The 21,974-nt window shown below is 49.8% G+C and overlaps 7 protein-coding genes across 7 annotated transcripts; 3 read left to right on the forward strand and 4 right to left on the reverse strand.

Annotated features, from left to right (window-relative positions):
- Positions 1–1,259: 1,259 nt before the first annotated feature.
- ANOM_000106 (putative MATH and UCH domain protein) lies at positions 1,260–5,234 on the forward strand (the record flags this gene model as incomplete). Its single annotated transcript, XM_015545364.1, has 4 exons — positions 1,260–1,650; positions 1,698–3,791; positions 3,845–4,595; positions 4,658–5,234. 4 exons carry the CDS (start codon positions 1,260–1,262, stop codon positions 5,232–5,234), a joined length of 3,813 nt encoding a protein of 1,270 aa, XP_015412424.1.
- Positions 5,235–5,790: 556 nt separating this feature from the next.
- Positions 5,791–8,049, reverse strand: ANOM_000107 (rRNA (cytosine-C5-)-methyltransferase NOP2; the record flags this gene model as incomplete). Its single annotated transcript, XM_015545365.1, has 1 exon — positions 5,791–8,049. One exon carries the CDS (start codon positions 8,047–8,049, stop codon positions 5,791–5,793), a length of 2,259 nt encoding a protein of 752 aa, XP_015412425.1.
- Positions 8,050–8,357: 308 nt separating this feature from the next.
- Positions 8,358–9,127, forward strand: ANOM_000108 (uncharacterized protein; the record flags this gene model as incomplete). Its single annotated transcript, XM_015545366.1, has 2 exons — positions 8,358–8,492; positions 8,567–9,127. The coding sequence occupies 2 exons, from the start codon at positions 8,358–8,360 to the stop codon at positions 9,125–9,127; spliced, it is 696 nt and encodes a 231-aa protein (XP_015412428.1).
- Positions 9,128–9,920: 793 nt separating this feature from the next.
- ANOM_000109 (cell differentiation and development protein Fsr1) lies at positions 9,921–12,613 on the reverse strand (the record flags this gene model as incomplete). Its single annotated transcript, XM_015545367.1, has 4 exons — positions 9,921–10,180; positions 10,239–12,095; positions 12,148–12,426; positions 12,505–12,613. The coding sequence occupies 4 exons, from the start codon at positions 12,611–12,613 to the stop codon at positions 9,921–9,923; spliced, it is 2,505 nt and encodes an 834-aa protein (XP_015412429.1).
- Positions 12,614–13,411: 798 nt separating this feature from the next.
- On the reverse strand, positions 13,412–14,634 carry rad14 (DNA repair protein RAD14; the record flags this gene model as incomplete). The annotated part of the gene is made up of 3 exons (XM_015545368.1): positions 13,412–13,827; positions 13,886–14,483; positions 14,539–14,634. 3 exons carry the CDS (start codon positions 14,632–14,634, stop codon positions 13,412–13,414), a joined length of 1,110 nt encoding a protein of 369 aa, XP_015412397.1.
- A 616-nt stretch (positions 14,635–15,250) lies between these two features.
- Positions 15,251–16,387, reverse strand: ANOM_000111 (uncharacterized protein; the record flags this gene model as incomplete). The annotated part of the gene is made up of 2 exons (XM_015545369.1): positions 15,251–15,696; positions 15,763–16,387. The coding sequence occupies 2 exons, from the start codon at positions 16,385–16,387 to the stop codon at positions 15,251–15,253; spliced, it is 1,071 nt and encodes a 356-aa protein (XP_015412500.1).
- A 2,419-nt stretch (positions 16,388–18,806) lies between these two features.
- Positions 18,807–21,693, forward strand: ANOM_000112 (putative DUF221 domain protein; the record flags this gene model as incomplete). The annotated part of the gene is made up of 6 exons (XM_015545370.1): positions 18,807–18,857; positions 18,920–19,152; positions 19,208–19,500; positions 19,553–20,458; positions 20,520–20,922; positions 20,985–21,693. 6 exons carry the CDS (start codon positions 18,807–18,809, stop codon positions 21,691–21,693), a joined length of 2,595 nt encoding a protein of 864 aa, XP_015412398.1.
- Between the last annotated feature and the right edge of the window lie 281 nt (positions 21,694–21,974).

The raw sequence follows: 21,974 nt of genomic DNA on the forward strand, positions 1-21,974 counted from the left end.
CGCGATCCCGGGGCGGGACAGGCACTAGTAAGGCCATTAATTTGTCTTGCAGAGGCAAAGTGCCTGAGGCGGAAAGAAGGGATGGCGAATCAAAAAGACAACGAATTGTGGAACCAATCAAGCGCGTTCCACAGGTCGATCATTCGTGACCCGTGACAGTTGATTAGGTGGACAACTAAGGTGCCGAAGAAAAACGGATACCCGAGTTAATTCCTTGAGTGCTGTATGGGATCTTGCCACAGCGGAAAAGGGGGGCGGATACTAGTCGAATACTATTGTCCAGAGCTTCACAAGGACACGACAAGACATTGAACATCCATCAAATCAAACGGAAATGATCCGACGGACTCTAGACCTTCTGACTGGTAGATCGTAGTATGCTTACTCTCCCCCTAAGGAAGAATGATAACAGCTCAAGCCGAAGATCAAATAGGATCGGGAGAAATCAGATCTCCACCCCATCAGGAACAAGAGGGGGGTCGAGGTGGCAATTGCAGACTGGAGCGTCATGTACTTACTAAGTCAAGCAGAATGAATTGTTCCCCAACGAGGGCAACTGAATAAATTCGCCCATGTGTCCATTGGACCGGCGGTGAGTGCAGGTGATTTGGCTCTCGGCTGCATTGCCGCCTCATCTTTGTCTTTGGTTCCTAATACCCCCCCTCTCATTTTTCTGCCTCGTACTCATCTATTTTCCTTCTCTTTACTTCTTTCTTCATTCCTTCTTAGTCCCTGTGATCTTTCCTCACTTTCTTTCGTGTTACCCCTTCTTCGCCCAGTGGTGAACATCCTTCTACTAGCACTCCTTCAGCAATCCATTGCTGTCATTTCCTTCCTGGGCTTAGACTGCCCCGTACTACTGATAAGCCATCCTTATCGGGGGAAATCTAGACCCTCGCTTTCTGCTTCATCGTTTGCTCTGTCAATTTTCCTTGTGCTACTATCTTTGTTGAACCGCTAAATCTCTTCTTCTTTATGGACTGTTACGTCTTAAGGTAGAAGAGAACGAAAAGAGTATCGCTTGCGAAGCTGTTTTCTGCCTGGATGTTTGGTTCTTGAGTTTTGCTTATACCTTTAACACTTACTATTCCTCAACTTTAACCAGGCCTTGTGTTTGAGTCATACTGTATCCCTCGTATATTACCCTTTTTATTATTACTTGCTCTTGTGGCTCGTATAATTCCTGAGATCATCTTTATTATCTCCCGACGAGCACTATTGAAAGCTCATTAGAGTGTTATCACTCTCCATCATTCACAATGGACACCACCAGCGAGACATCGGTTACAGTTGAGCAACTTCCTCCTGTCACGCCAAATATGGAACCACATTCAACAACAGACACGGGTGCAACGACAGTCGCTCTGGACGCGCCGATCAGCGACGCTCCAGAGTCTTCGACAGACCAATTGAACAACGCCATGGAGTCTCCCTTACTAATGCCAGAACAAAATATATCATCTCAAGATACTAGTGCTGATGAGCATGAGCCTACCATTCGGTCTGATATCTCTGCCCCTCCACGACCCCCACCTCCGGAGGTCGAACATGCTTATTGGGCGGAGATGGAGGAGGATACCTCGGTCCCGGACGAGGCTGAGATGAAGGAAATCGAGTCTGCCGCTGATGGGGACTATAGCGCTTACGAATGTGAGTCCATAGTCGGTAACATGGGAAAACATCACTAATAATAGTAGACTCTTACTGGGAGAAGAACTTCCACCCGGATCTGGACGATCCCGAGTATCGTCCCGTTGAGAAGGCTCGTCTTACATGGAAAATTAATGGTGTTAGAGGCACAAAAGATCATCCCAATCGGTCCAAGGTCATGCGCTCTCCAGCCGCCTACATCGGCGGCTACTGGTGGTCCATCAAGTTTTTCCCCCGCGGAAACAACGTCGGTTCCCTGAGCATCTATCTTGAATGCTCGCCCACTATGCCCCCTCCTGACAAGACTTTACCCGATACCGAGTTTAAAGTGCTCCGGGGTCCAGCTGATGTAGATATTAATGGCCATGCTCCCGATCTGGACCTCAGGTTTGGCCATACAGATGACCCCGCAGCTTGGCTGGAGAACTACAAGTCACATTATCCACCGGCTGCCAAGGAAGAAAAGACAATTTCCAACACTTGGAGAGTTTCGGCACAGATTGGTGTCATCTTATACAATCCAGATGAACCACGGACTGGATGGATGCAGTCATCTTGCCATCAATTCAATCCACACAATCTTGACTGGGGCTGGACTAGCTTCCATGGCCCGTGGGATCAGATCCACCGCCGGCAGCGGGGCCAGCGTCAGGCACTACTCCGCAATGATACCTTGGCGTTTGATGCCTACATCCGTATCATTGACGACCCTACTCACTCGTTGTGGTGGCATCCCAGTGATTCGGAGCCTACCTGGGATAGTCTAGGGCTCACGGGCTACCGCCCGCTTGGAGATTCCGTTATCAACCACAGTGCCGAGGTCGCGGGGCTAGCCACATGGTTACATATTGCACCTTTCTGCAAAATCATTCAAAACGCCAACATTGTTGAACATCACGCCAACTGTGACGTCAAGCCCAAGCCGCTCTGTGATGCGCTGCAGAGGTTCCTCTGGCAACTACGCTCTCGTAAAAATTCTCTTCAGTATGTGGACACGGACATCATCACATCTACGCTGCGCAATCTGCATGAGTATTCCGGAGATGTATGTGATTTCTGGGAACGCTTGCGACGCACCCTCGAGTTGGAACTTGCAGGTACAAGTGCGGTGAAAGACCTGGCTGCGCTGTTCGATAGCCCAACCCCTGATCTACTTCTCCAGGAGGCTCAAGGATCAGATGTGGTCAACACTATCCCAAAGGATTTCAATTCACGTATTTGTGTGCCTGCCGACCAGGTAAAGACAATACATGAAGCCCTCAGCAATTACCTGGGTTCCAAACCAGGCCGTTGGGCACTGCCGCCTATTCTTCATGTGGAGCTAAGTCGCCAAAAGCTCGACAAAGCAGCCCGGCAATGGCGGTTAATCTACAATCGAGTTGACCTGGACGAAGAGCTGGACCTTTCGCCATGGCTACTACATGGTCAGCGCGGAAAGTATGTCCTGTACGGTTACATCGTCCATCGGGGTCGACGCACTTCGGGTAAATTCTTCAGCATTCTTCGCCCCGGTGGTCCTGGAACTAAGTGGCTGGCATTTGATGACGGAAGCGATAATCGTGTTGAGTGTTTAACACGTAAAACAGCCTTGGGACATCATCTAGGGCTAGACGCAAGTCAGAAGGTCGACCATAAAACCGGCCATGATGTTGCCATTGCGGCGATGTATATCCGCAGTGACCTCGTGTCGCAGTATCTACCGGGCCCTCAAGGGCCATGGGCTGCGTCTCCAGCCATGAAAGAATATTATGAACGTGGAATTTATCCCTACGCAGAGTCGCCTGACAGGAAAACAACGGAGGACATTCAAGTCGAAGTCTACTCTGCTCCACAATATGATAAGCTCGACAGCTTGTTCGACACATACGATCTGATGTCGCAGGCGAAGGCAGCCAATAAGGTCATGTACCTGACAGTGCCCCGGTCAACGAATCTGATTGAGCTGCGCAAGAAGATTGCTCTGTGGGCTTCTGCAGGCGCCCAAGATCAGGCAGGCCCAGAGCATATTCGGCTCTGGCAGATTGGGCATACTCGCGATCGGTTCGGTCCTACGCTCGCGTTCTCTCGGGTATCAGACCTGAGAACCACATTGAATCTGCCCATGAAGACAGCTCGTTTCTGGATACAGGTGGTCTCAAATGGTGAGTCATCACGTACACGCTCTTAGACCAACCCGATGCTAATAGTTTGATAGTGGACGCAAAGTATTTTGCCATGGCGGATCCGCGGGAAGTGGAAGTCCCACAGACCAAGCCTGAGGAGGCTATTTTCGAACGTGAAGACTCTGATTCCTCTGACGATCAGCAATCTATTGCTGAAGTCGAGGCTGCACAGGCAGGCCCATCTGGCACCGCTTCTCGCGTGGATGACACTGTGCAAGTCGTGACTGCAGACGCCTCTTCCGAACACTCTATTAATGTTACCGAAAACTTGGGAGATGGTGTTGCAGCATCACTGGAGATGACTCACCCCGAAGATGACATCCCTAACGGGGCTGGAAATGATACTGTCATTGCTGCAATAATCGCTGAGGATATCCAACAGATGGAAACGGAGCAATCAACAGACACTCCTCAAACCAACGATGTCACAAACGAGCCCCAGTCTGTTGAAGTCAGCACAGAGTCCTCTCCAACTGATGATACTTCTGCACATCCAATGGAGCCGGAGCCCACATTACCGGTGGACCATGTGTATTATTTCATCCAAATTTTTGATGTGGAGGCACAGGCTTTGCGAACTGTCGGATCATTTTTCTCTCAGAAGGAAGAGACTATCAAGGCTGCAGTGCGGAAGCACTTGCAATGGCCCGTGAGCAAAGACTTTCAGGTCTGGCAGCGCGTGGATGGCACTACGGTGACAACTATGTCCTCTGCCGAGACATTTAATGTGTTCGTGCCCGATGGTACTTGCTTCATCGTTGGAGACAAGATGAACAAGGACAAGTAAGTCAAGCCTTTCCCATTAATATCATACCCAACAGTATACTAATCTGGCTACCTTCTAGACGTTTGAAGCTTAACCAGCAAGGTTTACTAGCCAACCCTGATCAGCTGGTGCGGTATCTGTGGGCCAAATCCCGCAATCACCCCATCAAGGCATTTACTGGTTTCAAGACCATCGAAGCATCATTCACCAATGAATTTTATAGCGGTGATCTGAACAAAGGATACTACCATGGTAAAGGAAAGCATGTCTCCGATTCAGCCGCTACTTACGATGGGGATTTCGTCCTCGGAAAGCGTCACGGTAAGGGATACATGGAGTATCCTATTGGCGATACCTATGATGGAGATTGGTTCGAGAACCAGTGTCATGGCCAGGGCACCTTCATCGAAAAGAAGACAGGCAACAAGTACGTGGGTGGTTACAAAGATGGTAAGCGTCATGGAAAGGGTATTAGCTACTGGGAAGTAGCCGACGAAGAGATGGATCTATGCCAGATCTGTTACTGCGAAGAGCAAGATGCCCTATTCTATGACTGTGGCCACGTCTGTGCCTGTGTCACCTGCGCACGCCAGGTGGAAATCTGCCCGATCTGTCGGAAGAACATTATCAGCGTCGTCAAGATCTACAGGACATAACGGGTCCTTGTCGATGAATATAATTATATCGTTTACTTTTTGTTGCATCGGAGAATAAGGCATACCCCGGGGGGTTCATGGAGCAGTTCCGCATTTATATCTATATTTGCTGTCAGTTTTGGATCATTCGTTTAATTTTTGCGAAGACAATATACGAGATATATGAGATTTTAGATCAGACATGTCACATCATTGAATGTACCGATTGACTTTCGTTGTTGCAAGTTTCCCATATCCGGAATGTGTATAAACCATAAATTGAAAGAGGTACATGAACTAGTTAGTACTCACTACATAGAATGCCCTCAAAGCCACATGGATATGTCATGGTATCTATTGGATTCACCACCTATCTAGTATAATAATAAAACGCATATCATATAGTATCAACACTCAAAGAACACATGCGCCACCCACACCGACAATGAGATAAAGCAGAAAAGAAAAACAGATGCTTTTATATTTCATTCATTCAACAAGCCATCTTGACAGAAATCCGGGGACCAGAAGAAGAAATATACACAGGTATTAGATAGTAAATGAAGACACATCATAACTACTTAGTCGACTTCTTAGCCTTTTTCTTGTCCGTCGTAGAGGCTTGAGATTTGAACTTCTTCTTTTCAGGGGTGGAAGCTTCGGATTTCTTCTCGGAGGTGGTGGATTCTTGGCTCTTGGGCTTGGTGTTCTTCTGCGCTTTCTTTGCCTTCTCGGGGGTAGTGGTGGTGGTCTTCTTCTTTGGTTCTGGGGCAGAGGAGTCGGAATCCTTGGATTCTTCCGTGGATTCGGGTTCGGACTTCGACTTTTTGCTGGGCTTGTTGAGGACGGCCTTGGGGTTGATACCCTTTCTGCGGAGACGGTTGCGCTCAGCACGGGCGATGCGATCAGCGTCATCGTTTTCCTCGAAGGGACCGAAGGAGCCACCTTCGGCTTCCAGAACGTTGCCGTCATCGTCAGTGATGGGGGTCTTGTCGATGACGTCTTCGTCGTCGGACTTAGGGGTGGCGCGAGCCTCAGAGGACTTGGGCTCGGAGGCGGTTTCGCCCTCGGGCTTCTTGTCCGTGGGGCTGGGTCCGGTCTTCTTCAACTTGCAGACGTAGAAACCGTCGACGTTCTCGCGGTGGGGAAAGTAGCGACGGGTCATGGTCATCTTGGCGTCGAAGTGCTTGCCCATGTATTCCTTGAAACCGGGGCTGCCGAAGTCACCCAGACCGGTGTCGACGATCTTCACGTTGGGGCGCTTGCGCAGGACGTACTGGACGACGGCCTCGTTCTCCTCAACTGTTACGCTACAGGTAGAATAGACGATGTAACCGCCTGTTTTCGAGGAGTGGTCGACGGAGTCGATGGCGGCAAGAAGCAGCTGGCGCTGCATGTGGGGGATGGCGAGGAAGTCGCGTTCGGTCTTGGAGGTCTTGACGGCAGGATCCTTGGAGATAACGCCAGTACCGGTACAGGGAGCATCGAGCAAGACGCGGTCGAAACCACCCATGGCCTTGGGGAAGGCTGTGCGGGCATCGAGGTGGGTCACGACGGTGTTCTTGCAGCCGAGACGGTGAATGTTACCGATCAAACCCTTGGCACGGGGCTTGCTGGCATCGTTGGCGATCACACAACCTGTGTTGCGCATCAATGCGGAGATGTATGTAGTCTTACCACCGGGCGCAGAGGCCATATCGAGGACTCGCTCGTTAGGTTGAGGAGCCAATGCCATGACAGGGAGGAAGGACGATGCAGCTTGAAGGATGTAGTGGCCAGCCAGGTACTCTGGAGTGGCACCAAGAGGAACAGCAGACTCGAATACTTGGAGACCAACCTTAGACCACTTGCCGACAGGCTCGAGCACAACGCCACGGTTGATAAGCGCTTGAGCCAGGGAGCGACGGTTGGTGCGCAGTGTGTTGGTACGGATGACAACAGGACGAGGGGTTTCGTTGGCTTCGAAAAAGGCGAAAGCCTCCATAGGTGTGAAAAGGTTGAACAGCTTCTCTGCGAGGAATGGGGTATATCCGTAGTAAGTGCAGATGTCGTTCAAAAGCAGCGATACATAGTCGGCGCGAGACTTTCCGGCCTGTCCCAATGTCTTCAAGTCACCTAGAATACGGATAGTGTCTGTGATTCTTGTACGGAGGAGCTGCAGGTCAGGAGCCAGGCCTGGACCAGATCCTTCGCCGTCCCCAAACACATCTGGACGGTCCCCAGCGATGTTTGTCTGCATGGCAGATTCCTGCAATTCGCGTTCTGCTTCTTCCTCTTCGGCTTCCTTCTCCAGATCCAATTTCCGGGACAGTCCCTCAATATTGGCTGCCGTCAACTTCTCTTCCGCATCGGAAAGATCTTCGTCATCGGAGAACATCGCCTGGCGTGGATGGTCTTCCTCGTCCGAATCCATAACCGAGTCATCATCCTCTGAAGCGCCCTCATCCTGGCTGTCCATTGATCCATCGCTAACGCCATCGAGATCACCGAACTCATCATCCAGCATTTCCTCGTTGTCAAGATCCGACATCTCCTCGTCTTCCTCCTCGTCGCTCGAATCCATAAAGGTGGGCTTCTTCTGTTCCGCAGCCTTCTTCTTGCCCTTGGTCTCCGGCACAGCAGCCTCCTTCTTGCTCTTGCTAGTAACAGCCGCATTGACCTTCTTCTTCGGCGCTTCCTTCAGAGGCTCCTCCTCAACTTCGGCTCTTCTCCGCTTCTTGCCCGCTTCCGCCTTCGATACAGTCTCACCAGCCTTGCGCTTCTTAAGCATAGTGATCTTAGACTCATCGAGCGGGGCCGGAGGGCCCTGCTTCTTCATACGACGACCCCTACCCATTGCGACAAGTGGTGTATTGTGGGTGAATAAAACAAGAAAAAGAGGGTATAACACTGTATGTTCTCCAAAAGAATCCAAACTTTTTTTTACCTTTCACTTTTTTTCTCCGGGCGGTCAACATCGGCAGATAGTTCCTGGCAGGCGGTGTAAACGGGAACCAGCTTTGTGTTGTGCCTCAGGCAGAAACCCGATAGCGCAAGTCAGCTTCACCACCAACCCAATCGGGCAAAATGCGGGATGTCTAACTGAAAGTGACACAGCATCAAATCGCTCGGTTGCCTTCCCCATCTTTATACAATCGACTTACGATGTATACCTCCGGACCTGCGGCCGCCATGGCAGAAGTCAACTTCATCAAATCATACCTTTCCTCCCTCGACTCCCGTCCCATTAAGCTCCCCGCCGACTATGTCATTGATCCAGAGCGAGTCGGGCGAGTCCCTGTACGTATACATCTCAGACATCTGACACCCAGCTGCCCAAGTATGATGTCCATGCTAAACATGTCTCAAACCAGTACCTCCTCCCCCGCATGCCAGCCCCCCACCCCGAAATGCCCAAGAAAGTGAAACAGGCTCAAGCCCCCGGCTCCGCCAAATCAATCACCGTGAACTTAAAATCCGCGCGGAATCCTGTCCTCGAAATCAAGCTTTCCAACAAGCCTATCTCCACGACTTCCGTTCAGGACCTCAAGGATGCAGTGCGGGACCGTGTGGCCGACGCTCAGTCGAACAAGATTCCGCTGGACAAGATCAAGATCCTGTATAAGCGCAAGCCGGTTACGGGGAAGACCATCTCCGAGATCTTGGCTGATGAGCCGGAGATGCTGGCTGGTGGGAAGGAGGTTGAGTTTGGGGTTATGATTATGGGCGGTGCGAAGGTTGTCGATGAGGATCAGGAGATGGTGGATCGTGGTGCGTCGCCGAAGGCTGCTCTTGGACCTAGTGGGGAGAGTGTCCTGGAGACGGAGGATTTCTGGGAGGATCTGGAGGGATTCCTGGCGCAGAGGATTAAGGATAATGAAGAGGCGGAGAGGTTGCGGAACTTGTTTAAGGAGGCTTGGAGTTCGAGTCGGTGATTTGGTTTGTATGACGTGGGTGTTGTGTTATGATACCTTTTCTTATGAGAACATAAGATCCCGATACGATGTCGGATATTCCTACTCATGAAATCAATAAGCGTGTTGTAGAATTCCTTATAATGACATAAATTGTGGTATTCTATGGCTAGCTGAGTAGATTAGAATCGAATCCCGGTTGCCCTATTGCTGTAGTGTCTAGCATCATTCCCAACGGTATATCGGCGACAGTGAAAGGAATCCATGTTGGGATCAGTGGAAGACCCTCAGAACGGGAAAGAAAGAAAAACTATATTACAGGGCATGGGTGAAGAGGCCAAACTGCGGACCATCATGGTTTAAGACTGCTAACAAGGGTTAGGGGAGCGGCGGCTTAAGGTACGCCGTTGTAGCCATCACACATGATGCCAAAGCACCTCAAAATAACGGGTCACAGGGGTACATGAATCGCAAATGTAACCAGTTGTGGGAACAAGAAGATAATGAAAACTCTAACGCACAAAAGACACCCTTCGTCATTTCATATAAGCCGGGGTAGTAATAGTAACAGCAATGCAGGGGGGATATGTTTAGGGAAATTGGAAAGGGATAGAGGATTATGAAGATAAAAAGAAACTATAACCACACGTGTAGAAAGGAACATATGCCAGGTAAGAGATCACTGGAAATGCTCAAGAATTCGCCAAGCGCTCATCCATTCATGCGTCCAAGAAATACGGCATAAGAAGAATATCAGCTCGAATATAAGAATAAAATCATACATCGACAGTAGAAGCCCTCGTTATCTCGAAGATTACCTCGAGAAGACCTTAACCAGACCATCGCCGCCGCCGCTAACGACCCATCGGCCATCGCGGCTCCAGACGGCGGAACACACGCCTTCACCACGCATCAACCGGTGACTGGTGATTTCTTGGGTGCAGCTGCGTTTCTCGAGGTTCCAGAACCGCAGACTGGCATCATGGCCGGCCGACACCAGTTCGCGTCCATCTGGAGATAGGGAAAGTGACGCAATAGCGGACGGGTGCGCCAGCATAGTATAAGTGCATTGCCCTATTCCATTCATTAGTAACCAAGCTTTGTTTCCCATCTCGAAAGATATAGTACGTACCACTATTAGCGTCGAAAAGACGGATGTACCGGTCTTCATAGCCACTTATTATGACACCCTCCACACCACTTGAGCCAGTGGCGCCGTGAACCACCTCTTCTTCGCCCGAGATGCGGCTGGGATCAAGGCCAGCAGACCCGTCGAATCCAACCGTACTTGCTACAACGGAGTTGACACCTGTGGAAGGAGTGCCATCGTACGTCTCCAGACTCGCCATGCCCACAATTTCCTCACCGGTCCTCGTGTCATAGACAACGATCGAAGCGTCCGAAAAGGACACCACAAAGTTTACACCGGCAAGTGACAACGGACTAATACAGGTCGGCGAGGGGGAACCCTCCCGTGTGATCTTGTGAATAAGAGTGTAGTGGAACGGTGTTAAAGTAGCCATACTAGGTTGCGGCGAGGATGGGAAGTTTGAACCGGACGAAATCGAGTTTGCCCTCCGGCTTCCTCCAGCTCGTCTATTCCCTGCTTGCGGCGAGGAGAGTTGAGGGGGGGCGCTAACTGCCCATATCAGTATTTGACCGTCCGCAGCCCCAGAGGCCAACAATATCCGATCAGGGCCCCCGTAATGACCACAAGAGTCTCCAAACACAGACCCAGTAGTTCCGGGAAGGACACAAAGACCCCATACAGCATCTGTATGACCATCGAGTGTGGCTTTAGGGTCAATCCTTCCTCGTTCCCAGACACGCACACTGGCATCTTGGCCACCGGAGAATACCCAGCCGTCACCCAAAGCGCGGCCACCATTAGAGAAATCTCGAGAAGGAGAGCAAGCGGCTAACGCTGTGACGGCACCAACATGCCCTCTGTGTGTGAAATAGCTAGTTATATCCAGATCATTGCTCGAATTGGCATTATGAGAGCCAAAATTGCCGTATGTTGCCGGAATAATCCATCGCTTGATCGTGCCATCATCGCTACAAGTACAGATTTCTGGCTCTGAGGGACTACCACCACCGGTGAAAATCACAGAGCGGACGACATCCAGGTGCCCGCGCAGAGCAAATCTAACTTTGAAGTTAGTGTCCGGTTTCTGGGCCGCTCCTCCGATGCTGTCGCTCGATGCCTCGCTCTTACTCCTAGCCCCCGAGCTTTTCCGTCTATGGGAGAGCGATCCAGGGTGTGGAGGAGATTTCGATCGAACAAAGTTGGCGTTAGGAAAAGCATCCACGTCTGGCCGATGAGGCGGCATCGGTTCAGTTGGGGGCTCTTTTTCGGACGGTTCGTCAAAGTTCCAGCCATCTGAGTCCTCTTGTTGTTGTTGTTCTGCTTGTTGTGGCTGTATCTCCTCTTTAACCCCTCCTTGTGCACCGTACACATCGTATACTTGCTTCTCAGCACCAGTGCGCTCATCCACAATTGTATGTTCGGGAACGTGCTTTCTACTGTCAACCGCAGTGGCTGGGGTCTGCTGCGGTTCCAAAGGTTTCCTTTCCAAGGCTTCTCTAGAACCGGGAGGCAGGCCAAACTGATTTGGCTGGCGAGCGATTCCTGAACTCTCAGAGTACTGAGCCACAATGGGCTGGTGGTTCTGAAGAGATACCTCCCGTCCCATCATGTGATTTGCCTGCTGCTGTTGCTGTTGCTTTTGACGTTGCTGCTGAATGTGGTATGCTTCCTCCAGGGCCTGCTGCGACAGCTGTTGGTTTCCGTAGATATGGTTTGGGAGTTCCGGATCGCTAAGCTCGGGGGGAGGATGCGATGCAGGGATAACGTGGTAGGTCACTTCTTGGGAGCATTTAGACAAGTAAAGGCGCGATTTCTCCCGCTCATTTTCTTGCCGGAAATCGGGTTGATTGTCGTTCAGCTCGGCTTCGTTGAGCTCTATGGGCGGCTTGGGACGTTGAGCTAGGAACTCGGTCAGTACATAGCGCGTCAACAGCAATGGCCATCATCATACATTTCAAGGCACTTATACTCTCACGAGCGATATCTTTGGGATCCCTGGTGTCCTCAACCTTCTCGTTGTTGCTAAGCTTCTTGACCTTCTCGCGCTCCTTCTTCAGCGCGGCCTCGAGTAGCCTAACGTGTTTACCCAGGGACTCTTGCATACGCTTGCTTGTGCGCACGTCACCTTCCAGCTTGCCTATGCGGGACTTCATTTCTGCGCGCTCGATTTCCCATGCATTGCGGTCTCGCTCGTGTCTATGCCACTCTGTCTGCAGGAAGCGCATAACGCCTGCCATACCCCAAAATCGATTAGTGTCAATATCATTGCGAGATTGTGACTCTAAAAAGCTTCAAATAAAAGACACACCTTGTAATGTATACTCCGTCCCCTGAGGTTGCCCGCCGTTGGAGGACCCGTCCCCGGGTCCGCCATAGCCTCCAGCCCCGACCATGGCCGAGGGCGATTGCCAAGCCATGCGAAATCAACGATCAGGGTTGCGGAGGCCGTGAATTATCAATGGAAGGTAGTTTCCAGGTCGTAGGGTTGAATTTGAGGTGTGGATAGCTCGGTGAAGTTGTGCCCACAGCGATAAACTTTCTTGGTGTAATACCAACAAAAGTCGGGACGGGCGACAGCGGCAGGAAACAGCGTTCCCCGGGCCGTGTCAACACCGGTGGAAGCGAAAACAATGGGTAAAATCGAAAAGGCGGAGAAATTCGTTCGTCGGAATTCGAGTAGACGTCAAAAGAAGTCGAGCCGAGAGGTGGCCTTGGACTGGTGCGCGTTCTCCTGCGCTGCTGAGGTCGGGGAAATGCTGCGGTGTTCTCGTTGGCTCCTTAGACGCCCACGCGGCTTAACCGCCTTTAGCGCTGGTGGGTTGTTTATTTTCCCAGCCTCATCAAGTGGTGGTCAGGGGTTGAGAAAAGGATGAACTGGCCATAAACATCCCCAAGTCAATACTTCCTCATTAAATGCACGTTTAAAGTGAAGTACTTCCCTCAGGGGAAGTGGACTGACAGGACATGATCTGAAGTACAGCTGGAACTGGACCTGACCTGTTCAGACCGCCAATCACCGCGCCCAACTGATCCTTAGCACCGTTGGTTTTTGACCTGTTCAAAAGTTCTCCCAATAAACTATCGCGATCACAACGTGTCACTATTTTTAATTTGCACCGTTGTCAGTGAACCAAATGTATCCACTCATATAATTCTCATAAGGTCGTGACTCATTAGATACTACTACTCTACATTATACAGGACAATTGCTTCAGCTAGAACTCTAACTCCTCCACTTCCATCCCACAATCCACACACTTCTTGACTCCGATTCCAGTGTCTGGATTCTCAATTGACCGACCCCATTGGTGCACATGTCTTCCACCATTGCCCAGGTCATCACCGAAGCTTCCCCCAGCCGCTCCCTGACGGTTACGGCGATAGGCATCGACGCGGGTGCGCTTCTTCAAATCTTGTAGTTTTGACTTGAACTTGGCCTCTCGCCGTCGCTTCTTCTCATTCTCGCGTCGCTCAAACTCGGCATCTAGTGCTTCAGCAGAGCCCCACTTCTTCGCCGAAAAGGCATATTCCTCAACCTGATAGCGAAGGTAAAGCATCATGTTGTTCCAGGTTGACTTATGAGGGTTGGGTTTTTCAAGATGGGGCAGAAGCTCTTCGTCTTTGAGTTCGGCTTAATATTAAGTCAGTATTCAGTGCGCATCCACGCATATAGCCGCCGATAAACTCACGATCTGTCAAAAGATAATCCTCCTTTGCTTCCGTCTTCGTGAGAAGACTGTACTTTTCCGGGAACTTCTCCTTACAGGCGTGGCATACGCAACACCGAAGATCCTGCTCCCACTTCCAATCAATCTCCAGACTTCCACACTCACGACATTTCTTCTGCTTGTTTTTGTCATCCAACACGCTGAGGGCTGGTTCAAAAGGACCAGTCCGATTTCGACGAAGAGAGTCGAGCAACTGCTGTCTCTCCCATTCCTTCTGCGTCATATTGGCCGGTTTTTGTTCCTCCTTTCCATCTTTCACATGCAGCGCCTTATTAAAGGGATCATCCTCCTCCGTCAAAAACCCTCCCTTCGTATCCGTCATCTTACTAAAGTCATACTCAACATATTTCGTAAAGCTCCGCGCAGGCTTGATTGAATCAAGCGGACGGGCCGCCGAAGTCGCATCTCGAACCGTAGCAGGCGTCTCAGCCGTCATGGAGGAATAGGACCGCTTAACCCCTCCTTTCGTAGATTGCGCGGCACCACTAACCTCAGCCGATGTCCGAGCCTCCGCCTCCCGTTGCTCCCGTATGGCTTTTGCTTTCATGCGGTTTATTTCCTATACATCGGCCGATGTCAGCCAGGTATCAGTAGATCGCGTCGGGGGCATATACAATTTTCCGCAACTGCTCCGGCGTCAGCGGTGCGCGCGGGAGCTCACCGGGTTTTGAGCCGCCTGTTTGCAGCGGCGGAGTCGAACGGTCTGCCATCTTGGACGACGAACTTTTCTAGAGCTCTTGCCGCGCCTCAGGAATGTAAGTAGTGGTGACTGTCAAGGTGAGTCTTTCAAGGGCGCGTTATCGATAGTGGCTCGTATCGCCACTTCACGTGATGATAACGAAACCTGAAGGAAGTGTTGATTGGTGGGATATAGTATGCCGTCCAGATGAAAAGAAGAATGATGGATTATCCACGATAGAAGGCGCATTAATTGCATAACAGCATGTGGTAAGTGAGAGTAAGTGTGCAATCAATTATGCAATCTGTATGAGTATCATCATTTCGCAACGAGGTTGCCATCAGATGACCAATGTCTATCGAGGGCAAGATTGCCGATATATATTTTGGAAAGTCCAAACAGGGTGGAGGCGATCAACATCGCAATTGCAAAAGCATAATTTATATAACCAGCCATCTGAGTATAGAGACATAACGTTTTCGTTTAATTTGTACACGTTGTGCTGTCTAGTGAGTGAAGGCTCTTCTACATCTGTTACAATCAAGTTGACGCAAAAAGAACCTCCAATCACAGGGGCACAAACAAATAAGGGGTATCAACATTAATGTGCTATGCTAAATCGCTATATATACTACTCAACACTATCTTCAACTAATGAAGTCATATTCCTCGCATACCTCATCATCATCTCGTCCTTGGCCGTATAGCACTTCGCATACCCCTCCCACAGGGACATCCAAGACGGCATCAGTGCCCTCACTCCAGATTTCCCTCCAGTTAACTTTTCTATTCTGCGGGCCCATGATTTGGTATGAAGTTGCACCCGGCTTCATCTTGGCTGCACCGCCAGGTCGTCTTCTACCCTTACCATCTATCACAGCAACATTCGCCACTTCATCCACAATGTTCTCAACGCTGTTCATCGGTAGCGTCATGTATCCGGTATTATACGAGGCGAGCGCAATGTAGATGTAGACAATGGTCATGACGAGCCACGCGGGAATCGCTAGTGACCACCATCGAGTCGGATAGTAGGTTATTCCAAGTTGGTGTAAAAATGGTTTTGGGAGATAGGACCAGAGAATGTATAACACTTGCGAGGAGTTGTCAGCACTTTCTATATAAATCCCATGTACAGCAGCCACTGTTTTGCACTTACAAAATGCCAATGAAGAGGCAAGATAGAGAACGAAACCGTAATACTCATATGTGGGGACCTTCGGACTTGCTCGAGGAACAGTCGTCGCGCGACGTGCGGACTTCGCAACCGCTGCTTCTGTATCGTTCGGTGTTTCGACATCAGAACTGTCAGGGGTAGTTGGCCGGGAAGTGGTTGTGGAGAAAGGAGGTCGCAGAAGAGAGGTCAGAGAAGGAGAGGGCGGCAGAGGCGTCGGTGGCCTATTGTAGAAAGGGGGAGCGAATGCATTGGGACCGTGAAGTGAACTTGAAGAATGACGAAATGGGTGTATCTCGATGCCATCGTCTTCCGGCGATTGTCCGTCCGATTCGTCTGTAGACGCATCAGACAACAATTGATCGTCTAGAGAATATTGTGATTGAAAGTTCGCATCGTAATCGTCCTCCTCAATGTCTGGTGACGTTATGTCTGGATCGTCTTCCGTAAAGCTGGTATCTGGCGCATCTTGAGAGGTGATTGCTAGATCATCTGCTGAGAGAGGGGGAAACGGTTGCTTTGATTCAAATGGAGGCAGTATGGTGTGGGAGCCAGAGTCATCGTTTATACTATCCGTGCTCATCCGTTGCTCTTTGTTAGTAAAGGACATCTCTCCGAATGACTTTTGTTAAGTTGAGCCATGGGCAACATCAAGTTGCTGTCGGTCATTGTATACTGCCGTGTTTCACCGCCTAATACTCCTCGGCGTACTCAGGATTTGGATCTAGATTATACCTTGCCTAGCATCGCAGGGAGGCTGGAAATTACTACACTATACACGAGCCAAAAGAAACGAAGGAGTACTGGTATATCTGCATACGAATATCTACGTCAGAATGGGCTTGTGTTGACAGCGCTTTTCACCACGTAATGTACAAATTTGTTATGGAAAGGCTCTCAAGGAGCCAAGGTCCATTGTCAAGTTGTCAACATTTTCGGAACAATTGTCAGACAGTTGTCAGATGGACATGCACCCGAGAAGAATGAAATACGGGAGCCTATCGCATCTACATTGCAAGCGAAGGGAACATGCCATCATGTATGCTAGGGACTCAGGTCGCCTCGAAGTCAGTTGAGGTGAAACAATGTCCAACGTTCGTTTCAGGGGATGCATGAACTCTGATAGTTTGCAGACACCGCAATTCTTGAGCTATTTGGTTACTATGCCATGTAAGGATCAGGTTCTATGAAGGTGATGAATACCTGTTATCGGCTGCATCAAGAAACTATATAAACTTTAACGGGCTGATATGTCTGATCTAGACGGACGAGTCCGGAACGCGGACGTGTCTTGCTTCTCAACTCCGTACGTCTGTCTCTCTTGGGCCTTACCGCAAAATGAAAGACAACCTGAGTTGAGGCTATTTGACAAATCATATTTCAAGTGGGATGGGCACGGGTGGAATGATGCCTAAGAATGTTCCCTGCTTCGACTGCTCCTGGGAAGCCTCGCATTTACAAGCATTCGAGCTGAGTGCTTCATTCTAGCCGAACATTAGGAATGTCATACCCTGCACACACGGTGTTCTCTTCCTGTATGGTTGCCTACCAACCTGATGAACTATTATATTGAGTGGGGATAGTATGTAGTAATAAATTCTGCATGTCACGACGCCAGAGAGTCTAGGCGCAAAAAGGAAATCAGCCAAGGTGGGCTTCGGCCCTCACTTTGCTTTTTTTCTCATTCCCCTCTTTTCGCAGTTGATTCGGAACCTCAATATTAGAGCCAGCATGTCTCAGATGTTAATTTAATAGTCGGCCGGAATATGGTTCCAGCCATGTGAAGTTCTGAGCCCAACCATGGTTTCTTGTTTTCTTGTTTTACCTTTCATGCAAGACCACAACTCCATTGTCCGCCGTTACCATCTAAGCGAGCCACCACGAGTTAGAGGAGTTGTATTTTGCTCCTTGTTCAGATGCCAAAAAAAGTACATGTCCCTTGCGTTTACGTCTCCACCGACGGCTCACGTCCAGACTTGTTGACACCAGTGCTGCTAAACTGATTGGATCGGATCCGTTGTCGCTCGACCCATGGAACGGATCTTCTTTCGTCTACATGCCTTTTTAGTGCTAGAGCCCACTTGGTACATGTCATGGCCAATGATATGCGCCAGGCACAGCTAATCTCAAGAAATAATCGCGATGGATAGAGATTACGCTAAGAGGACTCGCGTTCCTTCTTGACCCCTGTGGCGATTTGCATCTGATTAGCGCATCCAACCCATAATTCACGACGTGGAGAACTCTTGTGGCCGGCAAGAAGGAAAAAAATTCATGACGACGCAAGGTGGAAAAGTAGGCTAATGTCGATAAGACGTCCAAACAATGCGAGGTGGTGTGGCAGGGAATTTCAGAAGCTCACTCGAAACCCAGTGGCAGACATTCCTTCCTTCGCGGTACTTTTAGCAGAGTTTTAGGGATCGGCGATCACTATACTAATGCCCTATGGTGATTGGACAAACCACCCTCAAGCTTATGGGAAACTATCGACTACTAAATCACGATGGTCTTTCTGGGTCCGTGTTCCCAGTAGCTGATCCCTAATGCCTGTTCCACCGAAAATTTTGAACCTTTCCAGTTAGTCTAGGACTCCAGGCCGGCTCTTTTACCACGCGGAGCGAGCTGCAGCCCACACGAACATGTCACTGTGGGTTTGATGCCCTCTTGTTGTTTGTGACCCACCAATCAGAAAGGTCGTACCTGGAGAGAATCAACATTTTTATCCTTTCACACACATTCCCATTGATGTTTAGTTTCGGCCGGTCCGCCAATAGCACTCCTGTCAACCTGCAAGTCGACATACTTTAGCCTCGGGTGCCTTCCCCCCATTTTGACTGACAGGTTCGACAAGCTGGGTTGCATATTTTAGTCATGAGCGTGGGTCGGTCCGTCAGAGCATATATGTTGACGCGATTAGCTCCATGCTGTTCCTGAACCGACGCTTGTGCAATGTTGTCGTAGAATCAAAACTCCAAGTCTTGACCAAGAATTGATCCAGCTGGCCATGAGCTAGCTTCTTGATAGCGATCATGGTTGAAGCGACATTATTCGACCTGCTTGTCAAGCGGTCAGACCTCCTTGTACGTGAGGAGCACAGAAAGCAAAACTGAGATACGAATGAGGCTAATCCTGCTACTAACAGAACCCTGATAATGACCCAAACATAGGGTCTTCCAGGGGTAATGCCTCCTCAACGACTTCCGAGGCTATGGAAAATCTTGGTGTCAAAGATTCAACATCTCTTTCCGCACTTGTCACTACATTAGTTCCTGCTTTGATAATCGCAGTCTTTTGGTTCGGTCTGTTCTTGATCTGTCGGCGAACTCAACTTCGGTGGTACGCGCCTAGGACACACTTGCCCAATTGGCATAAGCAGTAAGTCAATATGGACCACCCGCTGTCTGCGCATCGATACTAACCGATTCTGCAGTGAACGGAGTCCACAGTTGCCCTCAGGTTTCATTAATTGGTTCGGGCACTTTTTTAAAATATCTGATGCACACGTCCTTCATTCCTCGTCTATGGACGGTTATCTTTTCCTTCGATTCCTGAGAGTACTGTGTGCTACATGTTTCACGGGATGCTTGATTACATGGCCCGTCTTGCTTCCTATCCATGCAACTGGCGGTGCAGGTAACACTCAGCTAGATGCATTGAGTTTTAGCAACGTGAAAAACCCAAAGCGCTATTATGCTCATGTCGTGATGGCGATCGTCTTTTTCAGTAAGTAAACGCTGATGTTATGAAAGTGAGAGTAATTAACCCCTCTCAACAGCGTTCGTCTTCTACGTGGTAACGCGTGAGAGTATATTTTATGCCAATCTTCGTCAAGCGTATCTCAACTCCTCCGCCTATGTAAACCGGATCTCCTCCAGGACAGTTTTATTCATGTCAGTCCCTGATGAATATAAGAATGAGAAGAAGCTGCGCCAAGTGTTTGGTGACTCCATTCACCGGATATGGATCACTACCGACTGTAAAGAGTTGGACAAGTTGGTACGCAAGAGGGACAAGTTGGCCTTCCGCTTGGAGAGCGCAGAGACAAGAATAATCCGATCAGCGAATTCGGTGCGCCTGAAGTCATTGAGACAGGGCCGCATCCCATCTGATTCGTCTCTTGAAAGTGAATCAGGCACTTCGCCGATGTTTCATGGCATCCGGCGACCAACTCATCGCCTCAAGTGGTTTGGGAAAAAGGTTGATACGATCAAGTGGTTGCGGGAGCAGCTTGTAGAGGTTTCGCAGGAGGTTAATCATCTACAACAAAAGTATAAAGATGGGGAGATGAAGACTCTTTCTGCAGTCTTCATCGAATTTGACACCCAGTCCGCCGCCCAGATTGCATTGCAGACTTTGTCTCATCACCAACCACTCCATATGACCCCTCGATTCATTGGTATTTCCCCAAGAGAAGTTGTCTGGTCTGCATTGAATCTCAGCTGGTGGCAACGCATTGTGCGAAAGTTCGCGGTTAAGGGTGGTATTGCTGCGCTTGTCATTTTCTGGTCGATCCCGTCTGCCCTTGTGGGTACTATTTCAAACATCACATACCTTTCCGACATGATTCCATTTCTGCATTGGATCGACTTACTGCCAGAGACAATAAAGGGTGTAATTGCAGGACTGTTGCCATCGGCGGCACTAGTTATGCTGATGTCCTTGGTGCCAATTATTTGTCGAAGTATGTCCTGGTTATGCATACCCCCTTCGCGTACTACAGCTCTAACCTTTGCCTCATATAGTCTGTGCCCGACGATCCGGTGTGCCATCTTCTTCTCGCGTGGAACTATTCACGCAGAGTGCCCATTTTTGCTTCCAGGTGGTCCAGGTCTTCCTGGTCACGACGTTGACTTCAGCAGCGTCCGCTGCAACTACACAAATCATCAAAGACCCTTTGTCCGCGAAGGATCTTCTTGCGGAGAACCTCCCTAAGGCAACCAATTTCTATATCTCTTACTTTCTGCTCCAAGGATTGACTATGAGCTCTATGGCTTTGGTTCAGGTTGCTGGAGCCTTATTCTTCAAATTCATCACCACCTTCTTCGATCGCTCTCCCCGACGTTTGTATGAAAGATGGTCCGCCCTCAGCGGTATCAGCTGGGGTAACATCTTCCCTGTGTTCACAAACATGGGCGTGATCGGTACGTTCACACACTGCATCCATTCCCTACACTCAGTAAAACAAGGCAAGACTAACAACTCCCCAGCCCTGACCTACTCCTGCATCGCACCGCTCATTCTCGCTTCGCCTTCGTCGGCCTCTACCTCGTCTACCAAGCCTACCGCTACAACTTCCTCTTCGTCTACGACCTCCGCATCGACACCAAGGGCCTCGTCTACCCCCGAGCCCTCCAACACCTCCTAACAGGCATCTACCTCGCAGCCGTCTGCATGATCGGCCTCTTCGCCATTAAAGGCGCAATTGGCCCCCTAATAATAATGGTCCTCTTCGCCATCCTCTTTGTTCTAGCCCACATGTCCCTCAACGAAGCCCTCGCCCCCTTCAACAACTTCCTTCCCCGCACCCTCGACGCCGAAGAAGAAGCCCAGCAATGCAAAGAAGAAGCCCACTTCCTCGGCCCGCGCAGCAGATGGGAAGCCACCTGGAAATGGTTTCACCCGAACCTCTACCGCGACTACGCCGCTCTCCGTCGGAAGGTCCGCCGCAATGACGTCGAGATCAAATACTCCGAAGAAGAACGTGCCAACGCCTACTACGAGCCGTGTATCACGTCACCCACGCCAACAATCTGGATCCCGAGGGATAAGTGGGGATTCAGTCAGCAGGAGGTGTTGGGGACGGATCCGATTATTCCGATTACGGATGAGGGCGCGCATCTGGATGAGAAGAATAAGATCGTTTGGGATAAATATGATCCTAACTTACCTTTGTCGGCGTTGAAGACTTTGTACTAAGCGCGTTGTTTGAGTCTTGTATATAGCGTTTTCCTTTCCCTTGCCCTTTTTTCTTTCTTTCTTTCTTTTTTTGGGCGTTGGATCTGGTTGGTAATGATCAAATGACTACTAATGGTAATGGGATTTGGGTTATGTGATTAGAACAAGCGAACACTTAGCATATTGATTAATACTGATTACAACTTGCAATACAAATATACCATCCTTGTCCAGGTCGTACAGGCTATCTTTGGGAGCATCTCCCAGCATGGCAAGCTGTGTAATTAGTCTCCTAAACTTTT

Source organism: Aspergillus nomiae, assembly GCF_001204775.2.
Source record: "Aspergillus nomiae NRRL 13137 chromosome Unknown contig00002, whole genome shotgun sequence".
Taxonomy (NCBI): domain Eukaryota; kingdom Fungi; phylum Ascomycota; class Eurotiomycetes; order Eurotiales; family Aspergillaceae; genus Aspergillus; species Aspergillus nomiae.